Source organism: Rhinatrema bivittatum, chromosome 6 (assembly GCF_901001135.1).
Source record: "Rhinatrema bivittatum chromosome 6, aRhiBiv1.1, whole genome shotgun sequence".
In the NCBI taxonomy this organism is placed as follows: domain Eukaryota; kingdom Metazoa; phylum Chordata; class Amphibia; order Gymnophiona; family Rhinatrematidae; genus Rhinatrema; species Rhinatrema bivittatum.
Genome location: NC_042620.1, coordinates 4,595,002 through 4,621,270, shown reverse-complemented (window position 1 = coordinate 4,621,270; position 26,269 = coordinate 4,595,002). Strand labels below are relative to the sequence as shown.

Sequence of the window (26,269 nt, the reverse complement as noted above, 5' to 3'; positions counted from 1 at the left end):
TCCCGCTAGTCCAGCATCGTTCGGTGAGGATTCTATCTGACAATGCGACAACCGTGGCATTCGTCAGTTGTCAAGAGGGAACAAAGAGTTGGCCGGTGGCCACTGAGGCGAACAGGTTGATGGTCTGGGCGGAATGCAATCTGACTCGGTTCGCGGCATCTCACATAGCTGGAGTGGACAATGTCCAGGCAGATTTTCTCAGTCGCCAACGGCTAGATCCTGGAGAATGGAAGCTGTCTGAGGAGGCAATGCGGCTCTTGTCTCTCCGGTGGGGAGTGCCTCGTCTGGATTTGATGGCAACTCGGCTGAACGCGAAGGCGGCTCGTTTCTTCAGTCGCAGAAGGAAGCACAGGGCAGAAGGGGTGGATGCCCTGATCCTTCCATGGCCCCACGACACGCTCCTCTGTGTTTCCTCCTTGGCCATTGGTGGGGAAAGTCTTAAGGCTACAAATATTGCAGAATTCCGCTGCTAGAATTTTGACAGGCAAAAAGAAAAGAGACCACATTACAGGAACACTTGTTGAACTACACTGGCTCCCAGTTGAACAAAGAATACAATATAAGGCACTGTGTATAATTCATAAACTAATCCATGACGAGAAGGCCGACTGGCTTAACACAGCACTGCACGTACATGTTCCACACTGAAACCTGAGATCCGCTAATAAGGCTCTACTAACTGTTCCTTCTGTTAAATCAGCACGCCTCACTCAAGTAAGAGAGAGGGCACTGTCACTGGCTGGACATGTTCTAAGAAACTCCATGCCACTTGAAATAAGACTACAGAGGAATCTGAAACTATTTAAAACTAATCTGAAAACCTGGCCTTTTAAACAAGCCTTTTATAAAGACAAAGAGAACGAGGAAAACAATCGATAGATAAGGACGCACCAAGCAATCAATTTTTTTCATTTATATCTCCAAATGCATATTAAACGTAGACTTGAACCACTTAAGAGTTTCCTAACCGACATATAAGCTCTAATTAACCCACAGTTTCTCTTATTAAAAATGTTACCGTTCTGTGTTGGCACATGATTAATTTATAATCTATACCAATTATAGTTTTTTCTTATTGTGTCTTTATGTAAACCGTTGTGATGGTGAATTAATTTAAAGATGGTATAGAAGAGTTTTTAAATAAATAAATATATAAACAAAATAAAGGCAAATAGAGTCCCACCGGGGGCCGGTTATCCTCGTAGCTCCGGAATGGCTGCGGAGGCTGTGGTTCGCAGACCCAATCAACTTGGCGGTAGATGGTCCCTTGTGTCTCGGTCACCTACCGAATTTACTTTGACAGGGTCCAGTATTTTTCAATCAGGCGGCTCGCTTTTGTCTAGCGGCTTGGCTTATGAGAGGAGACAGTTGAGAAAGCAGGGTTATCCGGCTGCAGTTATTTCCAGTCCGCTATGCGCGCGAAAAACCTCTACTTCGCTCACCTATGTCCGGGTATGGAAGGTTTTCGATTCCTGGTACAGCGGGTTGAAGGTGTTCCCGCGCCATGCCACTATTGTGCATATTCTTGCATTCTTGCAAGAAGGCTTAAATTAAAGAGAGGACTGGCGTACAGCTCGCTCCGGGTTCAGGTAGCGGCGTTAGGCTGTTTAAGAGGTACAGTTGATGGCACGTCCCTTGCAGGACATCCTGATGTGGCGCATTTTTTGAAGGAAGCCAAACGTTTACACCCACCGGTGTGTGCTGTGTATCCTTCGTGGAGTTTGAATTTGGTTCTCCAAGGGCTCTGCGGTCCTCCCTTTGAGTCTATCAAGCGGGCTATGTTGAAAGATTTAACACTCAAAGCGGTGTTCCTCGTGGCTATCTGTTCGGCCAGACGAATATCTGAGATTCAAGCATTGTCCTGCAGAGAACCGTTCTTGTGGATTTCAGACTCTGGGGTTTCACTTAGGACAGTGCCTTCTTTTCTGCCGAAGGTGGTATCGGCATTTCACGTAAATCAGTCTGTTGAGTTACCGGCCTTTCCAGATTTGGATCGGAATTCTCCTCAGCTCACGATTTGAGGAGACTGGACATCTGACGGATACTTCTTCGGTACTTGGAAGTGGCTATTGCTTTTCGATTGTCAGACCATCTTTTTGTCTTATGGAGCGGTCCTAAGAAAGGATGTAAGGCTTTCAAGACTACTGTTGCCCGATGGTTGAAAGACACTATTGCTTCGGCATACGTATGTCACGGGCAGCAAGTGCCAGATGGTCTTAAAGCTCATTCGATCAGATCTCAAGCGGCATCTTGGGCAGAGAGCCAGTGTGTTTCGCCGCAGGAGATTTGCAGGACAGCTACTTGGAAATCTTTGCACACTTTTGCTAAGCATTACCATTTGGATGTCCGGGCTCCGGATGTCGATTCTTTTGGCAGCAGTGTGCTTCGAGCAGGACTCTCCAGGTCCCACCCCATTTCGGGCAGCTTGGGTACATCCCAGCGGTCTGGTCTGATCCTGGTAAGTACAGGGAAAGGAAAATTGATTCTTACCTGCTAATTTTCATTCCTGTAGTACCAAGGATCAGTCCAGATGCCCGCCCAACAAGGCTTTATCCAGAAGAGTCCGCTTGACTGTTAATTCCTCATTTTCGATTTGCAGATCTTGACACTTCTTCAGGTTTTTCTCCGCGCACATTTACATTTACATAGTTTTTTACTGTTTCTTGTTTTCAAAAAAAAAAAAAAAAGTTACATTACGGAAGGTAATAGGGCTGGTCTCTTTACTTGATCTAGTCATTGGTTTTTTGCTTTCTATCTGCTTTGATATTGATTATACTGAAGGATCGCAGGTGGCATGCCAGTATATCTAAGGGGGGTGCCTTTTCAGTTTTTCTCTGACTCCATCTGCTGGAAGGGAGGCATAACCCAGCAGTCTGGACTGATCCTTGGTCCTACAGGAATGAAAATTAGCAGGTAAGAACCAATTTTCCTTTGATTACCAACCAAAGAGCCAACATCGCTATGAAGCAACACGAACTGCATAGTCACTGTGATTTGAGTCTGCAGAATCTGAGAGCCCAAGCGTTCCACCCCTCTCCAAAGAGGTACTATACAACTCCCGAACCACCACATGTGATCCTAGGAGTCCAACAGTTGGCACCCCCTCCAGCACGTCCTGTCTTGTCCTGGGGACATCTTTGCCAGTCGTTCCGGTGTCATTATACCATCTATATAGTTGTTTGTACCCATTTTCAATTAGCATGGCAGATATTGATATTTTGCTGATATTCGTGAATATTATAAACCAGTCATCAGGTAGATACTCATCATGTAGGACTTTGTTCCAAGCCTTAATATGGACCGGAGCAAAGGCCAATTTTGTATTTAACAATTTATACACTTTAGATATAAAGACCTTTAAGGGAGGCTGATGTAGAGCAGTAACCTTCTAGCAATGTTTTCCCTTGACAAAGGTTTTCTTTCATTAATGTATCTGTACAATAATGCCTTATCTTTTGATACACCAAAAATGCAGAAATAGGTAGATTAAACAGACGGCATATAGAAGTAAATGACCAGAAGGCCCCACCATATAATCCCCTGACTTTTCTATGCTAGGAAAGAATGAAATGCAAGGGATGGACTAAAAGTTGTATTATGGAAGAGTTGTGTAGAATAATAATATGATCTTTTCCCCACCAATTTCGTCTTCCATATATCCCAGATCATTAGCTTATGTCTGGTTGTGGGAAGCATAAGAGGGCATGGCCACCAGGTTTTCTTGTGTTGCCATGGCATAGCTGACAATGGCATCTTTCCAATTTGGGATTGCTCAATAATGGCCCAATGTTTGGGGTCCTTAGAAGAATGCCAAACTATCATTGGTCATATCTGCGCTGACACATAATACAACTGTAGATTCAGGATAACAAGACCACCATCAGATTTATTTTGATATAAAGTATATCTACTAACCTGGGGGGGTGGTTGCCTCTTCCATTTAAAACTAAATACCCATTTCTGCCATAATTTCAGGGTAGCATTTGAAAGGGGTATAGGTAGGGATTGAAACAAATATAGTAAACGGGGTAGGAAATTCATCTTTATCGTCGCTATCCTACTGAACCATGAAATGGGTAAATTACCCCAGCAATCTAAATCCTTAAAGGCCCGATCAAGGAGGGGAGTGTAATTGCAACTGGACAATTATCTTGGAGCTCAAAAATTCACTTTATTTCATATATTTATTTGGCATTGATTATTTTTATATTTATTGCTACGTTAAATAGTTATACTTCTTATATATAAAATATTATATTTCTTTATTTATTTCCAGTTAAACTATTATTACTTTATTTAGTATTATGTTAAATTGTCAACCAGTTATACTGTTCCATATGTTCTACGGTTCCATGTAAAGCTCCACTCTCTGTTGAGCAGTTCTTCGTTTTATGTAAACCGGAGTGATTTGTAGTCCCTACAAGAACTTCGGTATATAAAAATTAAAATAAATAAATAAATAAATAATTAAGTCAAAAAATATCTTTCGGATGTGATGGCAGCTGTATACCTAGGTATTTCAGTTTACTGGAAGCCCATCGAAATGGGTGGAGTGGTTTCAAAGCCTGGTCAGTCGTCGAAGCACAAATAAGGTTAAGCAGTTCAGACTTCTCCCAGTTTACCTTAAACCCAGAGGCTAAACTAAAATTTGGAATATCTTGTTCTATGGCCGTAAGAGATAAATGTGGTTGAGTTACAGAAAACATAATATCATCTGCAAATAAAGTCAGTTTAAATTCCCTACCAGAAAACCGAAAGCCAGACACATCTTTGTTGTTCCTAATAACCGTGGCCAAGGGTTCTACAAAAATAGCGAACAATAAAGGGGATAGGGGGCATCCCTGCCTAGTGCCTCTGTCCTCTGCAAAATAGTCGGAATACCCCCCCGTTTATTTTAAGACAGGCCTTCAGATCCTTATATAAGCCTGCTATCCATGTGCAGAAAAATGTCCCAAATCCCATTTTCTTTAATACGCCAAACAGAAAGGCCAGTGAACCATGTCAAAGGCCTTTTCTGCATCTATGGATAATTGAACAGCCTCGGTGTTGGTCCTATGAGCCCACCACATGACATCAATTAATTTGCGTATATTGTCGCCAGCCAGTCTTCCCGGCATGAACCATGCTTGATCCTGATCTATAAGGGAAGTGATGAATTTATTCATGCAATATGCTAAACATTTTGCTAATATTTTAATATCTAAATTTATAAGGGATATGGGCCGATAGGATCTACACACTGAGGGATCTCTTTCTGGCTTTAATAAGATGGTAATCCCTGCTGAATTAGAATTTGGGGCTAAATCTCCTCCCGTCCTTAATTATATAGCCTCTGTAGGTGCACTACTATGTAGGGAGCAAATAGCTTACAGAATCTAGCCGTTAGTCCATCAAGTCCAGGGGACTTTCCCAACTTTAGATCTTTTATGGCATGAAGAATTTCTATAGTGTTAATTTCTGCATCTAATGTTTCTCGAGCCTCATCAGAAAGGGATGGTAAAGTAACGCTGGCCAGAAATTCATCAACGTGGCCTTGCGTGATATGGTGTTCCAAGGCATAGAGGTCAGAATAAAATGTTAAAAACCTCTGGCGAATATCAGTATTATTCGTCAGTATTTCTCCCTTCTTATCTTTAATTTTGGTAATTAAGTTTTGATATGTGATTTTCTTTAGTTTCCTAGCCAGATTCCTTCCTGCCTTATTTCCCCCTTTGAAGTATTCTTGTTTAGCTATGGTCATAGAATGGAGCATCTGGGCAGATTCCAGACGGATGATGTCTTCCCTTGCTTGTGATAATTGCAATAAAATATGGGAAGCACCAGTAGTTTGGTGTTCGTGAGAGAGTCTCTCTATTTTGTTCCTCAAATCATGAGCTTCTTTATTGAGTTGTTTTTTTAAGAAGGACGCACTAGAGGTAAATAGGTCCCTCATATATGCCTTGAAGGCTTCCCAGACTATCGGTGGTGTTACCGTCTCTGTATCATTGAATTGAAAAAAGTCTTGAATACTAATATTAAGAATCTTAACAAAGGCATCATCGTCCAACAGCGAATTATTGAGTCGACAGAACCACAAGCCTGTATCATAATTAACAAACTTAATATCAAGGGTAATAGCCACATGGTCTGACCATGCTACTGGTGTGATATCCGGTTTAGTGACAGCATGAGAAAGCATTTTATCAATCAAGAAATAATCAATTCTTGAGTGTGAATCATGAGGTGGAGAGTAAAAAGTATAAGATCTAGATTTTGGGAAGTGTACTCTCCAGATATCTAAGAGATACCATTGGTCAGTCAATTCCTGCAGTTTTTTCCCATGTATAGGAGCTACTGATACACTGCCCTTTGAGGAATCCAGTTCTGGATTTCTTGCAAAATTGAAATCTCCTCCCATAATTATATTTCCCTTCCCATGAAGCACTATAACTTGGCCCAACCCTTCAAAAAATGTCCCTTGTTCCTGGTTTGGTGCATAAATATTTACTAAAGTATAAATCGTTCCATCCACTGATATAAGCAGTATTATATATCTACTCTGTGGATCCCGGATACAGGATTGACTGGCAAATACTAGGTGCTGTAAAATCAAGATGCCCACCCCTGCATATTTGGCTGTCTTTGCACGTGGTGTCAAATATTGATATGGGTACTGATTAGATTTTAAAAGTGCCTCATGCCTGCCCCTCAAGTGTGATTCCTGAATGAAAACAATGTCTGCCTGTAATGCCTTTGCCTCCTTGAAAAGAAGATGTCTGTTGTATGGAGAACTGAGTCCCTTAACATTAAGGGATACAATTTAAAAGAAGACATATTAGAACTTATAGCAAGTGTACTTAAAGTTCTGGTTTACAGGATTCAAAAAGCTGCCTCTCATATGCTGTAGAAAGGCCAGGCAGGTATCCTGAGTTATCAATAAACTCCTGGAATGAGGAACCCATGCATCTGAGAGACCTGATGTTCCGGGATCTCCTTTGGTAGCAGTAGGACTTTCCCAAACAATAGCAAGGATATGCGAACCCTGTATTCCTCTTTAACAAGTGTGTGGTTCCCTTGTACCCTTAAGTCACCCTCCCGCTCCCCCCCACTAAATAGCCATGATCTGCGCCAACCTCCTTGCAGGTCTAATCTCCGCGAGGAAGTGATAGTCACCATCATACATAGTTCCCTAGCCTGGACTGTATCATTCAGGATATTCATGGTATCAAAGAATCCGTGATAAAAAAGAAAAGAAAAAAGAAGGGAAAGGTAGTTGTGAAGAAACACAGCAAAATAAAATCCTTCAGTTTCCTTTCCTATAACTCCATGTTTAAATTCACATGGTCGTTCGGGTAATTAAAGGAGCATAATTGGCTCTTAGGTTACCCAGTCCCACAGTCATGTAGCTTCGCAAGATTGCCTCTGAAGGTCAGAGTTACGCTTCAACCTGCTGTGTCGTGAGCTGGCCCTTTGCCAGCGAGGTTGTTGGCCTTTAGATGTAGGCGGACGTGCGCTATGAGTATTCGCCAATGTAAAGCCGTGTTCTTTTAAGAGAGTAACGGCATCTGAAGTATTATGGATCCTTGAAGACACCCCCTCCCAGGTCAAAGGGATGCAGCCACCTATATTTAATATTTTCCTTGCAAAGAAACACTGTGGCTTGTTTAAGATCCTGTCTGTTCTGAAGAGTAGCTTGAGAGAGATCAGCATAGACAGAGATTTCTTGATCCTTCCAATTCCAGCGCAGCTGTTTCCTGGCAATTCCTGCAATTTTTTCTTTGAAAGAGAAATCATGGAAGCATACGATGATATCCCTTGGTAAACTGGATCCTGGTGCTTTCAGGGTTCTATGGGCTCTATCAAATTTAATATCTGGAGATGGACTTGCTGTGCTATCATCGCTGGTGTCTAGCAAAAATAGGCAGAAGCGTTTGATGCACTCCATGCAGTCTGCATTGTCAGCAGTTTCTTTGAAACCCCGGAAATGCAGATTTCCCCGGCGGGCCCGATTTTCTAGATCCACTAGTTTGGCATTTATTTATTTATTTATTTATTGATTGATTGATTGATTGATTGATTGAGTTTTATATACCGTCATTCGGTAGAGCCATCATAACGGTTTACAAAAATATACATTTTTCTTAGCAGTTGTGTAACAGAAAAAACAATGTGAACGTTATACATTTTCTTAGCAGTTCTGCAACAATAAAAAACAATTTGAACAATATCAGAAATAAGCATATAGTAAGGTTTTCATCTTGTAGTTCTGTGAGTGCCTCATGTAGCTGTTTGGAGGTCTCAGCTTGTGCATCAGTTTTATTTTCTACCTCATCGACTCTGTTGCTTAGGCCAGAGAGCTCCTCCTGGAATTCCCCCAGCATGTCCCTGATCTCTTTTTTGTAATTTTTAAAATCCTGCCTCAAATCGCTGAACCAGTCCCAAAACTCGGATTGGGTCGGGGCTTCATGCGACTGAATATTGAACTAATCCTCCGGTTCTTTATCTGCGGCCTCTGTAGCTAGCATGTCTGCGTCCGGCTCTCTGAGTTTGCGATAGGAGAAACTTTGAAAATGAATTTTCTTTTCACTGTCATGATTGCCGGATTCCTAGTCTTCTCCTTTTTCTAAATGTTGCCACAGTATTCTGAGAAATCCTGAAAAAGTAAGTTTTATTTAGAAGGCTGGGAAGGGAGCTTGTGTCTCATGCGTCCATGCGCTTTGGTGACGTCACTTACCCCCCTTCTGTACTTCATTTTTAAAGTAAAAACAAAAAACTCGGCAGACCGCCAAGTTATGATTTTATTTATTTATTTATTAACTTTTATTTACCGACATTCGTGAAACACATCACGCCGGTAAACTCAGCCTCAGTTTTCATAACCTGCCTATCTGCCAGTAATGAAAACTAACGCTGAGTTTACTGGCATCGGTCTTCATAACCGGCAGCCGCAGCGGGTCGCATTAGGAAGGAGGCGCTAAGGTTGCGCAAGCGACCCTAGTGCCTCCTTCCTAGTGCGACTCTCTAATTTGAATATTGCAAGGCTCCCCCCTTGTGGGCGCCATGCGTGCGTTAAAAAAAAGCGGGCGCTGAAAAGTCAGTACCCGCTTTCAGCACACATAATTGCATCGGCCCCTTTATCTCCCTAGATTGTCCTGATGTTACATTTCCCCAGTCAATTTTGGGGCAATTCAAAGCTCCCATTATTTATTTATTTAGATTTAGATTCCGCTTTTCGCACTTTTTTCAGCGCTTCAAAGTGGATTACATTCAGGTACTGTAGGTATTTCCCTATCCCCAGAGGGCTTACAATCTAAGGCCTAGATTTATCAAAATATGATAAGTATCGCATGCGATAGCAAAAGGGGTGTGTTTTATGCTAATATACAGTTTATCGCAATTTGCGCTAATTACCTATGTGAAGAGCTAAGTTACACAAATTGCGATAACATTTTCAGACTGTGTGATACCTGTTCCCTGTACGTACCCGGATCAGTCCAGACTCCTGGGTTTGGCCCCCCCGCTAGCAGATGGAGACAGAAGTTTACAAAACAAACTCCGCCTCATATAGGCTAGTGCCACCTACAGCCTGTCAGTCGACATTACCTAGATCCCGGAGAATGGGAACTCGCGGACGAAGCCTTTCATTGCATCTGTGCCCGTTGGGGAACACCTCGCCTGGACCTGATGGCGACGTTCCGGAACGCCAAGGCGCCACGCTTCTTCACCCGTTGCAGGGAGCCGGGCGCGGAGGGCGTGGACGCGTTGGCTCTCCCCTGGCCAAAGGGGATTCTGCTGTATGTGTTTCCTCTTTGGCCACTCATCGGGCGAGCTCTTCGCAGGATAGAAGTGTATCCATCGGAAGAGATATTCGTTGCTCCCGAGTGGCCGAGGCGTCCATGGTTCGCGGATCTGATCAATCTGGCCATCGACGGTCCATTGCGGTTCCCGGATCTACCGGATCTACTCCGTCAGGGTCCAGTTTATTTCGATCAGGTCGACTGCTTTTGTCTCGCGGCATGGCTTTTGAGAGGAAATGTCTGACTTCCCAGGGGTATTCAGATGCGGTGGTATCTACCATGTTACAGTCCCGTAAGGTTTTCACTTCCTTGTCTTATGTCAGGGTCTGGAAGGTGTTCGATACATGGTGTCGCGACAGGAGCGTTGAATCTACCCAGGCGGGAGTTTCTGAGGTCTTGAGTTTTCTTCAAGATGGGGTATCCAAAGGATTGTCCTGGAGTTCATTGCAGGTTCAGGTGGCCGCCATCTGTTCTTTGCGCGGTATCATATGTGGCCTAAGTTTGGTGGCACACCCGGATGTCTCCCGTTTTTACGCGGGGTAAAACATTTGAGACCTCATGTACGGGACCCATGTCCGTCTTGTAATCTGAATTTGGTCCTTAAGGCCTTGTGTTCGGCGCCCTTCGAGCCGCTGTGTAGGGTCACATTGAAAGATCTCACTTTGAAGGTCATATTTTTGGTGGTTGACCTATAGGGAATCTTTCCTGCGGATTTCTGAGTCGGGTGTTTCCCTGCGTACGGTTTAATCCTTCCTACCCAAGGTGTTGTCGTCATTCCACGTGAATCAGTCTGTGGAGTTGCCAGCTTTCTCCGAGCGTGACCGATCGGATCCCACCCTCAAGGATTTAAAGAAGTTGGATGTTCGCAGAGCTTTGCTCCGCTACCTGGAACTTACCAATGAGTTCCGGGTGTTGTGCTATGGAGTGGGCCTCGTCCTGGTAATATGGCTTCCAAGAACACGATAGCTCGTTGGTTAAAGGAAACCATTAATTCGGCCTATTTGTTAAGGAGCCAACCATTGCCGGTAGGCCTTCGAGCGCATTCCACTCGATCTCAGGCGGCTTCATGGGCAGAGAGTCATCAGGTTTCACCCGAGGAAATATGTAGGGTGGCTACGTGGAAGTCGCTTCATACCTTTGCTAGACATTACCATTTGGATGTTCAAGCGCCTAGGACAGGGCTGTTCGGATCTGGGGTACTGCGTGCGGGCCTCTCCAGATCCCATCCCAAGTAAATAATGCTCTGGTACATCCCAGGAGTCTGGACTGATCCGGGTACGTACAGGGAAAGGAAAATTAGTATCCTTTTCGTTCCTGTATTACCACGGATCAGTCCAGAGTCCCGCCCTGCTTTGGGGTTCTTGTCAGTTTGGAGAGTCCTTGCTGTTGTATTGCTGGTTTCTTTCTTTCAGATTGTTTGGTTATTCGTCAGCCAATGGGTGCTGATTCCAGCTGATGGGTCAGTGAGCCAATTTTTTTTCGGTTTTGTCGGTTACTGTATATAGTTAGCTGGGGTTTTTTATGATCCATTCTGCTTTGACATTAAGTAATACTGCCAGGCTGTAGGTGGCACTAGCCTATATGAGGCGGAGTTTGTTTTGTAAACTTCTGACTCCATCTGTTAGAGGGGGGGCCAAACCCAGGATCCGTGGTACTACAGGAACGAAAATTATCAGGTAAGGATACTAATTTTCCTTTGTATTTCCTGCATTCAGCCACTGGGGGACCATTGTTAATGGTCCCAGGGAGCTCAGACGAGAGAGAGAGCGAGAGACTAGCCATAATGTCCTCTCCCTAGATAGGTATGGGAGGCCCACCTAGTAACTCGAGGTGAGGTTTAGGTATTAGTGTAGGGGGTTAGGGGCCACTTTGACATTCAACATATGAACAAAACAGTGCTTTCTTGTGAAGATTTGATGACCTTCGGAGTGAGGAAATTCACCCAAAGATGATATTTGTGCAAGGTTCTCTCAACCTAGCTTGATGGACTCTCTACTCTATAGCGACAGCAGGACTCACAACCTGGTCTCCTGGTTCATAGCCCACTGCTTTAACCACTAGACTACTCTTCCACTCATTATTTTGCTGCCAAATTTGTTAGCTTCCCTAATGTTAGCATTTCATTGTTCGCTTCCTTGCATGAAAGAAATGTCTAAAAGCAAATATTAAAATATTAATATTAAAATCATTATAGTTTGACTGATAACAATGTTGGGGTGACAGGCTGTTCAGTGCTAACGTTTCTGTGCACATGGATGATGTGATATTCTCTCTTTTTTCGGTTTGGTTAATGGGACATTATAGAGTACTTTTACTCTGACCTGTTTGTGGAGAGTCTTGGTACAGGAAGCGATGTTTCTGCTTGCACCCCTTCTCTGTTGTGGGTTTCCTTTGGGTTCCAGGTCATTCTTGTGATTGCCCTTCTGGACATTTTGTACATTTGACCATTGGAAGTGAGTCCTGGGGGATTTTCCTAGGGATGTTCGTCCTGCCGTAGATGCAGCTTGCACAGTCCTGAATCTGAACCTCACCTTCTCTTCTGTTTCAGTCTCCAACGTAACGCAGGCATTTGCTGCTCAGCGGCGCTTTGAGGCCAAAGGACCGCTGGTAAGACTTCTGTCAACGTTTTTTAATATCGAGCCCTATCTAGCTTTGTGGGTGGTAAGGGATTTTGGAGGTTGCAGTTTGCCAGGGGGGTGTTGGCTTGATCTGGATGGGGGCTGAGGAGAGACCAGAAGTAAGTCTTTTAGTCAACAACCCTGTAGCCTTTCAACTTTGTCAGTGTTTGGGGGTGCAGGGGGCTCTGGCCAGAAGGCCCCATTTTGTGGTGCTGGGTTGGGGATTGGGTAACCCTGGCCACCAGGCCTTCTAGACCTTCTTTTTCTGGAACCAGATTGCTACATTCTTTGAATATAACCAGTTAAGCTTAAAGTTATCTAGGAACACGTTCCCAGATAACTTCAGACCTGCTGCTGTTCACATCTAGAGTTAGCTGAATAGCTTATTTGGCTAACTTAAAATATTGGAGTGAACTGGATAAGTTATCCAGCTAACTTATTCCTGCCCTGAAATACTCCTAACTTACCTTGCTAAATTTTATCCAGATAAAGTTTAGTCACATAAGTGCAGGTGGTATTCAAACATTGGCAAGTTATCCAGATAAATGCTTATGAATATCATCCTCTTCAAGCATTTAACAATCCCTGTCCTTTTTCCACTGTCTCTCCTCTCCTCCAGGATATACATATGGAGGTCTTCATTCTGTAGTGACCCCACACCATTTTGATTGCCTTTCTCTGGATTGCTTCTATCCTTTCTCTGTTCTTTTTGAGATGTGGCCTGTAGAACTAAACAATAGTACCCCAAGTGATATCTCACCAGGGGCATTATCTCCTCCGTTTTCCTGCTTGCTAGCATCACTCTGGCCTGAGTCACCAGCTCTTCGCATTGATTTTGCTTCCTTCGGATCATCAGATATTACTTCTCCTTCTCTGTTCACATCAGTCTCTTGCCCCCCCCAGCCAGGGACAGATTTAGAGTTTTCGTGCTTTTAACCCCTCCCCCCACAAGAAGCTGATAAATCAGGACTGCCCCCAGCACCCAAAGCTCCTTTGGATTTCTGCACCCAGATGCAAGACTCTGCACTTTTGGCATTGAGTCCTAGTTGCCTAACCCTTCACCCCTCTTCTAGCTTTCTTATATCACGTCTCATGGTTTCTTCTCTTTCAGGGGTGCCCACTCTGTTGCAGATCTTAGTGTTATCTGTAAAATGGAGGCGTAGCCTTATGGTTATAAAAGCAGGCTACATCAGGGAACAAATTACAAAAGAGTCTCTAAAAGTCTCAGAAGAACAATAGGAAAACCAAAAATAATGAAAACGAAATTTTATACTAAAAAGATTTTGCAATCCACCATAACATAAATTCAAAAAATATTCCAAAGAAACAATTGTTAGCAAAGAATATATTTTCAAACATGAGGTATTAGCGAGCCAGATGGTATGTCCAGCAAGGCACAGGCCACCCGGTCTTATCATTCACTTCAAAATGTTAATTTTTTAAAATAATTTGATAAGCAAATAAAAAGGAACAACAGTCCAAAACAAACGTCCAAAACAAACTTTAAATAGTCCAACAACGGCTGTGGTTTTGCGAAAAAATGCTTCTTCGGGGGCTGTGTACAATTCAGAACCCAAAGACTGTTGTCTATAGAAATCAATAGATAAACAAATAGAATTAATTACCAACAAAATAAAAAATCAATACTTATCTCAAACAAACCCGTGTCACCTTATAGAATTGGACGTGCAGGTTTCAGGAAACTTCACAACAAGAAACCAGAGGAAGATGTATATCCCAGAACTGAATCAAGTGATTTCTAAATGTCAAATAAAAATAAAATGACACTGACCACTCAGCTGTTGTGAACTTTGAAATTCTAGTGCTTCCGTTCTAAGTAGTATCATGAATCTATCGCACAGGGTAAATGTCAAACACCCAAGAACAACAAACAAACAAGATTGTCATGCAGAAAATCCAGATGACATCAACCCAAGGGGGGGGGGGGCATTATCCAACACTGAAAGTTCCTTAGTCAATCCAGGCTGTAGTTGATTGCCTGCAAATAAAAAAATAGCAGGCATTAAAGACAGTAAAGATATCACAAAAAAACTTTAAGATCTCATTCTGAATTTAGACATGTTCTTTAACAGTATTCAAATTATATATCCAACGTTGTTCCAAATGTAACAATGTCATGTCAAAGTTGCCTCCTCTCCAATTGGGTCTTGGTTGATCTAAGACACAAAATCTAAGGTCAGAGAAAGAGTGGGTAAATTCTTTGCAGTGTGCCACCAACGGAGCATTCAGATAATGTGAAGAGATATTAGACTGATGTTCCATGATCCTAACTTTTAAGGTCCTTTTGGTTTTACCAATGTAACTCTTGCCACAAGGGCATTGTAGGAGGTAGATGACCCCCACTGATAAACAGTAGGTGGGCTGTTTCAAAGTAATGAAACGATAGAGATGTGAATCGTGTGATCGATCGTCTTAACGATCGATTTCGGCTGGGGGGGGGGGAGGGAATCGGATCGTCGCGGTTTTGTTTTTGTAAATATCGTGTAAATCGTAAATCGGGGGAGGGCGGGAAAACCGGCACACTACAACATCCCTAAAACCCACCCGACCCTTTAAAATAAATCCCCCACCCTCCCGAACCCCCCCAAAATGTCTTAAATTACCTGGGGTCCAGAGCGGGGGTCCCGGTGTGATCTTTTACTCTTGGGCCTGCGGTGCGTTGTAGAAATGGCACCGGCGCTACCTTTGCCCTGTCATATGACAGGTCAAAGGTAGCGCCGGCGCCATTTTGTTTTTTGCCCCCGACGTCAGGAGCGTAGGAGATCGCTCCCGGACCTCCGCTGGACCCCCAGGGATTTTTGGCCAGCTTGGGGGGTCTCCTGACCTCCACAAGACTTGCCAAAAGTCCAGCGGGGGTCCGGGAGCGACCTCCTGCAGTCGAATCGTTTTGCCGTATGGCGCTACCTTTGCCCTGTCATATGACAGGGCAAAGGTAGCGCCGGTGCCATTTCTACAACGCACCGCAGGCCCGAGAGTAAAAGATCACACCGGGACCCCCGCTCTGGACCCCAGGTAATTTAAGACATTTTGGGGGGGTTCGGGAGGGTGGGGGATTTATTTTAAAGGGTCGGGTGGGTTTTAGGGTTGTTTTAGTGTGCCGGTTTTTCCGCCCTCCCCCTTCCCCCGATTTACGATTTTTGACGATAAATCGGGGGAATTCCTATTGTATCGCGCTTCTAACGATTTTTGACAATTTAAAATATATCGGACGATATTTTAAATCGTCAAAAAACGATTCACATCCCTATGAAACGATTTACTGATGTCTCTTGAACGGTGGAGGTGCACATAGACACTTCACACACTGTACAGGAACCACATGATTCATGGAAGCCAGCAGAATTGACAGGGGCTAATAATTTAGTAAAGTCTGAGTGTACCAGAGAATCTCTTAAATTGACCCCCCGCATGTAAAAACTGAGTGTAGTTGTAAAATGTGCCAGTTCTTTAACATAGATGTCCGAATAGCACGTGTCCACAGAAAATGGAAGAACACTATTTATTTATCGCATTTCTATACCATCATTCTGTGACCAAACATAATGGTTTACAAAAAAGTAAAATCATAAACTTCCTATATAAGCTTATAAATACATTAAAAAGAAATAAAACAAAGTCAGTAATTATAATAAAACAAACTGTACAACTTATTTGTGCTTGGTCATTTTCACTCGACCGGGGAAAGAAAAGCCATTGTGGATGGCTATATTTTTTGCCCGTAGGAAAGCTTTGTGAATACATGCCTTAGGATTCCCATGGGCAAGAAAATGGTCTTGTAGTGCTTTAGCTTGAATCGGATAGTCAATGACAGAAGAACAAAATCTCCTTGATCTGAAAAATTGGCTACAAATTAGGGAAACCAGGGTTCAAATCCCACTGCCACTTCTTGTGACCTTGGGCCAGTCACTTTAGAACATAAGAACATAAGAAATTGCCATGCTGGGTCAGACCAAGGGTCCATCAAGCCCAGCATCCTGTTTCCAACAGAGGCCAAACCAGGCCACAAGAACCTGGCAATTACCCAAACACTAAGAAGATCCCATGCTACTGATGCAATTAATAGCAGTGACTATTCCCTAAGTAAACTTGATTAATAGCAGTTAATGGACTTCTCTTCCAAGAACTTATCCAAACCTTTTTTGAACCCAGCTACACTAACTGCACTAACCACATCCTCTGGCAACAAATTCCAGAGATTTATTGTGCGTTGAGTGAAAAAGAATTTTCTCCGATTAGTCTTAAATGTGCTACTTGCTAACTTCATGGAATGCCCCCTAGTCCTTAGTCCCCTCTGTTAGATTGTAAGCCCTCTGGGGATAGGGAAATACCTACAGTACCTGAATGTAATCTGCTTTGAAGTGCCAAAAAGCAGAATATAAATGAAATATACTTGCGTACTTCTAATCCCTCTGCAATATCACTCACAAAAGTATTAAACAGAATAGATCCCTGAGGCAGGCCATTTATCTCCCTTCTCTTTTCAGAGTGAGTTCCATTTACCAAGTCAACCAAGTTCTAATCCATTCCACCAGCTTGGGACCCTCTACCAGACTGCTCACTTTATTCATGAGCCTCCTGAATGGAATCGTATCAAAAGCTTTGCTGAAATCCAAGTAAATCAAATTACGTGTTTGTCCTTGATCTAGTTCTTTAGTCACCCAATCAAAAAAATCAATCAGATTCTTCTGATACGACCTTCCTCTGGTAATAATATGTTGCCTCAGATCCTGCACCCACTGGATTATAGATGGTTAAAAACGTAAGAAATTGCCATACTGGGACAGACCAAGGGTCCTTCAAGCCCAGCATCCTGTTTCCAACAGTGGCCAATCCAGGCCACAAGAACCTGGCAAGTACCCAAACACTAAGTACATCCCACGCTACTGTTGCCAGTAATAGCAGTGACTATTCCCTAAGTCAGCTTGATTAATAGCAGTTAATGGACTTTTCCTCCAAGATCTTATCCAAATATTTTTTAATCCCACCTACACTAACTGCACTAACCACATCCTCTGGCAACAAATTCCAGAGCTTAATTGTACATGGAGTGAAAGAAATTTCTTCAGTTAGTTTTAAATGTGCCCCATGCTAACTTCATGGAGTGCCCCCTAGTCCTATTACCTGAAAGAGTAAATAACCGATTCACATCTACCCATTCAAGACCTCTCATGATTTTAAACACCTCTATCATATCCCCCCTCACTCGTTTCTTCCCCAAACTGAACAGCCCTAACCTCTTCAGCCTTTCCTCATAGAGAAGCTGTTCCATCCCCTTTATCATTTTGGTTGCCCTTCTCTGTACCTTCTCCAGTGCAACTATATCTTTCTAGAGATGCAGTGAGCAGAATTGTACACAGTACTCAAGGTGCGCTCTCACCATGGAGCGATACAGAGGCATTGACATTTTCCAGTTTATTCTCCATTCCCTTCCTAATAATTTCCTTTTTTTGACTGCTTCAGCACACTGAGCCAAGGATTTCAATGTATTATCCACTATAACACCTTTTTCCTGGGTGGTAGCTCCTAATATGGAACCTAACCTCATGTAACTACAGCATGGGTTATTTTTTCCTATATGCAACACCTTGCACTTGTCCACATTAAATTTCATCTGCCATTTGGATGCCCAATCTTTCAGTCTCACAAGGTCCTCTTGCAATTTCTCATAATCTGCTTGTGATTTAACTACTCTGAATAATTTTGCAAATTTGATTACCTCATTCGTATTCCTTTCCAGATCATTTAAAAATATATTTAAAAAGCACCTGTCCAAGTACAGATCCCTGAGGCACTCGACTGTTTAGCCTTTTCCACTGAGAAAATTTACGTTTTCATCCTATTCTCTGTTTCCTATCTTTTAACCAATTTGTTATCCATGAAAGGACACAGCCACCTATCCTAAGACTTTTTACTTAGAAGCCTCTCAAATGCCTTCTGAAATACCAAATATACTACATCTACTGGTTCACCTTTATCCACGTTTATTAACCCCTTCAAAAAAAATGAAGCAGATTTGTGAGGCAAGACTTCCCTTGGGTAAATCCATGTTGACTGTGTTCCATTAAATCATGTATTTCTATATGTTCTGTGATTTTGATCTTTAGAATAGTTTCCACTATTTTTCCCGGCACTGAAGTCAGGCTCACTGGTCTATAGTTTTCCGGATTGCTCCTGGAGCCCTTTTTAAATATTGGGGTTGCATTGGCCACCCTCCAGTCTTCAGGTACAATGGATGATTTTAATGATAGGTTACAAATGTTAACTAATAGATCTGAACTTTCATTTTTTAGTTCCTTTAGAATCCTGGGGTGCATACCATCTGGTCCAGGTGATTTGCTACTCTAGTTTGTCAATTTGACCTACTACATCTTCTATAAAGCTTACTCTATGCTTATGGCCAGGGACACAAGAACACTTAGACTCAGTAAAAAGTATAATGTATTTTTATTAGTCAATATAAGTGTTCTCGGGAGATGCTGGGTACTGGGCGCCCTTAGTCTTACAAACTGACCAGCATCTCCTCATATACAGGAAGTGACCCTTCTTTTATACAATATTGTGGAAGCTTCTAGACTTGCGTGACCGCCCAAAGAATCATTTACATAAGTTGTGATGTCAAATGCACGATTAGATCATCCCTAACTATCCCTGATTAGTTTCTTCCCAGGAGGTGTGGCCCATTTCCCATGGCTTTCTTTGTTCTGTTAAACTCTTACTGGTCAAGACAATCAACACGTCTGTAGCTGTGTGGATTACAAACTCCTGAGAATGGTGCCTGAAGCTCCCCTGTGGTTTCTTCTTTGTGACTCCATGAATAGACATCACCTGTCTGGTGCCAGCTTGCCTGCTTTTGTAGATATCCAGGGACATTCTGTAAGTCACTCAGAGTCCATTCAGCCCAGGCAGGCTAAAGAAAAGCAGAGGCTTCTGGGGATTTCCTTCTCCATGTTGGTTTTCTGTTCAGGCATACTTCTCACTTCCAGGTTCACAGTGATTTCATTCAGTTCGTCTGACTCATCACCCCTGAAAACCATCTCTGGAACTGGTATCTCCCCAACATCCTCATTTGTAAACACGGAGGCAAAGAATTAATTTAGTCTTTCTGCAATGGCCTTATCTTCCCTAAGAGCCTCTTTAACCCCTCTGTCATCTATCGGTCCTACTGACTCCATCACAGGTTTCTTGCTTCAGATATATTTTAAAACGTTGTTTTGAGTTTTTGTCTCTATGGCCAACATCATTTCAAATTCTCTCTTAGCCTGTCTTATCAATGTTTTACACTTCACTATCGTTTTCTTCCTCTGAGCCTCCATTCATTTTCCCATCTCTGAGGTGAAGCTAATCAGCATTTAGTTCTCAACATCTTCTCTGTTACCACATTGGTGAAGTGGAATCCTAACTGCCCATCTCAAACCATATATTGAACTTTTCCTTCAGCTGACCCCCAGAATTCTCTGAGCTCTCTTAATATCCTGGTTTGTATCTCATCTGGCCCCAAAGCCTTGTCCACTTTCAGTTTTGCTGGTTGCACCCAAACATTCTCTTTTGTATATAAGGGGAATCTACTTCACCCCCCCCCCCTTATCAGTACTCTTGCAAACCAGCAGTGCTCATCTTCCAAGATCCTCTATAGTGAACACTGAACCAAAGTATTTATTTAATATTTTTGCTTTTCTTCATTTTTCTGCATGGGCTTTCCCTTGGAAAATGAGCTTTCATTCCTATGACTACAAAGCACCCACAGATTGCAAGCTCCATAGGAAGGCTCTCCCTTCCCTTCTGATGTATATTGACCCATACCTTCTGCTTCCATCGTACACATCTCGCATCTAAAAATGTGTCTCTGGTTGTCTTAGTGTTTCTCATTGTTTGTACATAGTGTTATACATATCAGGTCTTGTTGGTATGCAGGTGAACTCGGAATATTACACTGGCTGGCTGGATTACTGGGGAAGCAATCACTCTACCAGCAGTACAGAGAAGGTGGCACAGGGACTCTACGACATGCTGAAGATTGGAGCCAATGTTAACATGTAAGGAAGCAGGAAACAGGTGCTCAGAGACAGGCAAGGCTGAGCTTCATACATTAGAGGCAGGTGCCAGGGAACACCTGGAGGGGCTGATCAGAAGTGGACAAAAGCCAGGGGCATGCTGAACACATACTAGCAATATTAAAAAGAAAATAGACTCCTAAGAACCATCAGAAAAACAAAGGAGCAGAGAATTATGGTGGCACACTTCCTAAACACAAAAAGGGGTTGAATTAGCACAAGTTTGAAACGCGTGAGTAAAAATGTCAAAGCTTGTTTAATTCTTTTTAGGCTTTTAGACTGTCCAGTGTAACTAAAAGTAATGTCAGTTATACAGGGGATCCGTAAAGAGACGATCCTTGGTGCATATGATGAAAATCCCCAATCCACTCTAAACTCTGTAACAGTAGGGAATCCTGGTCCTGGGGTGGGTCCGTGGGAAAGGGAAATCACTAGCCAGGGTCAGCAAGGGAGAGAGAACCCCCGCACTCCCAAAGGCAAGAGAGGAATCCTAGGGAAGGCCCAGATTGAGGAGTTGAGAATTACCTTTGCTGACTTTTCTTTTGAGAACTGATAAGGTAAGCACAGCTGGTTTTGTTTATTTCTTGTGATTTAGTAAAACGTTTAGGAAAATAAAGCCAGAATCTAGTCTAGCTTTTTAACATATTTATAAATGATCTGGAAATGGGAACAATGAGTGAGGTGATCATATTTGCCAATGATACAAAATTATTCAAATTTGAATCACAAATGGATTGCGAGAAATTGCAGGAGGACTTTGTAAAACTGGGAGACTGGGCGTTCAAATGGCAAATGAAATTTAATGTGTACAAGTGCAAAGTGATGCACTTAGGGAAGAGTGACCCAAATTATAGCTACACAGTGCAAGGTTCCACATTAGGAGTCACCACTCAGGAAAAGGATCTAGGGGTCATCGTTGATAATACATTGAAATCTTCTGCTCAGTGTGCAGCAGCAGCAGCCAAGAAAGCAAACAGAATGCACGGGATTATTAGGAAAGGAATGGAGAATAAAACAGAGAATATCATAATGCCCCTGTATCACTCCATGGTGCATCCTCATCTTGTGTTCATATATCATACACAAACAGAATGCTGGGGATTATTAGGAAAGGAATGGAGAATAAAACAGAGAATATCATAATGCCTCTGTATCACTCCATGGTGCATCCTCATCTTGTGTTCATATATCATACACAAACAGAATGCTGGGGATTATTAGGAAAGGAATGGAGAATAAAACAGAGAATATCATAATGTCTCTGTATCACTCCATGGTGCATCCTCATCTTGTGTTCATATATCATACACAAACAGAATGCTGGGGATTATTAGGAAAGGAAAGGAGAATAAAACAGAGAATATCATAATGTCTCTGTATCACTCCATGGTGCATCCTCATCTTGTGTTCATATATCATACACAAACAGAATGCTGGGGATTATTAGGAAAGGAATGGAGAATAAAACAGAGAATATCATAATGTCTCTGTATCCCTCCATGGTGCATCCTCATCTTGTGTTCATATATCATACACAAACAGAATGCTGGGGATTATTAGGAAAGGAATGGAGAATAAAACAGAGAATATCATAATGCCTCTGTATCACTCCATGGTGCGACCTCATCTTGTGTTCATATATCATACACAAACAGAATGCTGGGGATTATTAGGAAAGGAATGGAGAATAAAACAGAGAATATCATAATGTCTCTGTATCACTCCATGGTGCATCCTCATCTTGTGTTCATATATCATACACAAACAGAATGCTGGGGATTATTAGGTAAGGACTGGAGAATAAAACAGAGAATATCATAATGTCTCTGTATCACTCCATGGTGCATCCTCATCTTGTGTTCATATATCATACACAAACAGAATGCTGGGATTATTAGGAAAGGAATGGAGAATAAAACAGAGAATATCATAATGCCCCTGTATCACTCCATGGTGCATCCTCATCTTGTGTTCATATATCATACACAAACAGAATGCTGGGGATTATTAGGAAAGGAATGGAGAATAAAACAGAGAATATCATAATGCCCCTGTATCACTCCATGGTGCATCCTCATCTTGTGTTCATATATCATACACAAACAGAATGCTGGGGATTATTAGGAAAGGAATGGAGAATAAAACAGAGAATATCATAATGCCTCTCTATCTCTCCATGGTGCATCCTCATCTTGTGTTCATATATCATACACAAACAGAATGCTGGGATTATTAGGAAAGGAATGGAGAATAAAACAGAGAATATCATAATGTCTCTGTATCACTCCATGGTGCATCCTCATCTTGTGTTCATATATCATACACAAACAGAATGCTGGGATTATTAGGAAAGGAATGGAGAATAAAACAGAGAATATCATAATGCCCCTGTATCACTCCATGGTGCATCCTCATCTTGTGTTCATATATCATACACAAACAGAATGCTGGGGATTATTAGGAAAGGAATGGAGAATAAAACAGAGAATATCATAATGCCTCTCTATCTCTCCATGGTGCATCCTCATCTTGTGTTCATATATCATACACAAACAGAATGCTGGGGATTATTAGGAAAGGAATGGAGAATAAAACAGAGAATATCATAATGTCTCTGTATCACTCCATGGTGCAAGCTCATCTTGTGTTCATATATCATACACACACAGAATGCAAGGGATTATTAGGAAAGGGATGGAGAATAAAACAGAGAATATCATAATACCTCTGTATCACTTCATGGTGCATCCTCATCTTGTGTTCATATATCATACACACACAGAATGCTGGGGATTATTAGGAAAGGAACGGAGAATAAAACAGAGAATATCATAATGTCTCTGTATCACTCCATGGTGCATCCTCATCTTGTGTTCATATATCATGCACAAACAGAATGCTGGGGATTATTAGGAAAGGAATGGAGAATAAAACAGAGAATATCATAATGCCTCTGTATCGCTCCATGGTGCATCCTCATCTTGTGTTCATATATCATACACAAACAGAATGCTGGGGATTATTAGGAAAGGAATGGAGAATAAAACAGAGAATATCATAATGCCTCTGTATCACTCCATGGTGCATCCTCATCTTGTGTTCATATATCATACACAAACAGAATGCTGGGGATTATTAGGAAAGGAATGGAGAATAAAACAGAGAATATCCTAATGCCTCTGTATCACTCCATGGTGCATCCTCATCTTGTGTTCATATATCATACACAAACAGAATGCTGGGGATTATTAGGAAAGGAATGGAGAATAAAACAGAGAATATCATAATGTCACTGTATCACTCCATGGTGCATCCTCATCTTGTGTTCATATATCATACACAAACAGAATGCTGGGGATTATTAGGAAAGGAATGGAGAATAAAACAGAGAATATCATAATGTCTCTGTATCCTTCCATGGTGCATCCTCATCTTGTGTTCATATATCATACACAAACAGAATGCTGGGGATTATTAGGAAAGGAATGGAGAATAAAACAGAGAATATCATAATGTCTCTGTATCACTCCATGGTGCATCCTCATCTTGTGTACATATATCATACACAAACAGAATGCTGGGGATTATTAGGAAAGGAATGGAGAATAAAACAGAGAATATCATAATGTCTCTGTATCGCTCCATGGTGCATCCTCATCTTGTGTTCATATATCATACACAAACAGAATGCTGGGGATTATTAGGAAAGGAATGGAGAATAAAACAGAGAATATCATAATGCCTCTGTATCACTCCATGGTGCATCCTCATCTTGTGTTCATATATCATACACAAACAGAATGCTGGGGATTATTAGGAAAGGAATGGAGAATAAAACAGAGAATATCCTAATGCCTCTGTATCACTCCATGGTGCATCCTCATCTTGTGTTCATATATCATACACAAACAGAATGCTGGGGATTATTAGGAAAGGAATGGAGAATAAAACAGAGAATATCATAATGTCACTGTATCACTCCATGGTGCATCCTCATCTTGTGTTCATATATCATACACAAACAGAATGCTGGGGATTATTAGGAAAGGAATGGAGAATAAAACAGAGAATATCATAATGTCTCTGTATCCTTCCATGGTGCATCCTCATCTTGTGTTCATATATCATACACAAACAGAATGCTGGGGATTATTAGGAAAGGAATGGAGAATAAAACAGAGAATATCATAATGTCTCTGTATCACTCCATGGTGCATCCTCATCTTGTGTACATATATCATACACAAACAGAATGCTGGGGATTATTAGGAAAGGAATGGAGAATAAAACAGAGAATATCATAATGTCTCTGTATCACTCCATGGTGGGACCTCATCTTGTGTTCATATATCATACACAAACAGAATGCACGGGATTATTAGGAAAGGAATGGAGAATAAAACAGAGAATATCATAATGCCTCTGTATCACTCCCTGGTGCATCCTCATCTTGTGTTCATATATCATACACAAACAGAATGCTGGGGATTATGAGGAAAGGAATGGAGAATAAAACAGAGAATATCATAATGTCTCTGTATCACTCCATGGTGCATCCTCATCTTGTGTTCATATATCATACACAAACAGAATGCTGGGGATTATTAGGAAAGGAATGGAGAATAAAACAGAGAATATCATAATGTCTCTGTATAACTCCATGGTGCATCCTCATCTTGTGTTCATATATCATACACAAACAGAATGCTGGGGATTATTAGGAAAGGAATGGAGAATAAAACAGAGAATATCATAATGTCTCTGTATCGCTCCATGGTGCATCCTCATCTTGTGTTCATATATCATACACAAACAGAATGCTGGGGATTATTAGGAAAGGAATGGAGAATAAAACAGAGAATATCCTAATGTCTCTGTATCGCTCCATGGTGCATCCTCATCTTGTGTTCATATATCATACACAAACAGAATGCTGGGGATTATTAGGAAAGGAATGGAGAATAAAACAGAGAATATCATAATGTCTCTGTATCGCTCCATGGTGCATCCTCATCTTGTGTTCATATATCATACACAAACAGAATGCTGGGGATTATTAGGAAAGGAATGGAGAATAAAACAGAGAATATCATAATGTCTCTGTATCACTCCATGGTGCATCCTCATCTTGTGTTCATATATCATACACAAACAGAATGCTGGGGATTATTAGGGAAGGAATGGAGAATAAAACAGAGAATATCATAATGTCTCTGTATCACTCCATGGTGCATCCTCATCTTGTGTTCATATATCATACACAAACAGAATGCTGGGGATTATTAGGAAAGGAATGGAGAATAAAACAGAGAATATCATAATGTCTCTGTATCACTCCATGGTGTGACCTCATCTTGTGTTCATATATCATACACAAACAGAATGCTGGGGATTATTAGGAAAGGAATGGAGAATAAAACAGAGAATATCATAATGCCTCTGTATCACTCCATGGTGCAACCTCATCTTGAGTACTGTGTGCAGTTCTGGTCACCACATCTCAAGAAAGATAGAGCAGAATTAGAAAAGGTACAGAGAAGGGCGACCAAAATGATAAAGGGGATGGAACAATTCCCCTATAAGGAAAGGCTAAAGAGGTTAGGTGTCTTCAGCTTGAAGAAGAGAAGGCTGAGGGGAGATACAATAGAGGCCTACAAAATGAGTGCAATGGAACGAGTAAACAGTCGATTGTTTGCTCTTTCGAAGAGTTCAAAGATTAGGGGATATGGAATGAAGTTACTAGGTAATACATTTAAAACTAATACGAGACATTTGTTTTTTTTTGTACTCTATGCATAATTAA

At 41.8% G+C, this 26,269-nt stretch overlaps 1 protein-coding gene across 1 annotated transcript in view; it reads left to right on the top strand.

The window, feature by feature from the left end:
• Positions 1-26,269, top strand: part of LOC115093349 (beta-galactosidase-like) — a 207,773-nt gene that overhangs the window by 129,704 nt on the left and 51,800 nt on the right. Inside the window, exons 10-11 of the mRNA XM_029604976.1 lie at positions 12,325-12,383; positions 20,327-20,448. Of these exons, the coding sequence (XP_029460836.1) occupies positions 12,325-12,383; positions 20,327-20,448 (181 nt within the window). The remainder of the gene's footprint in view (positions 1-12,324; positions 12,384-20,326; positions 20,449-26,269) is intronic.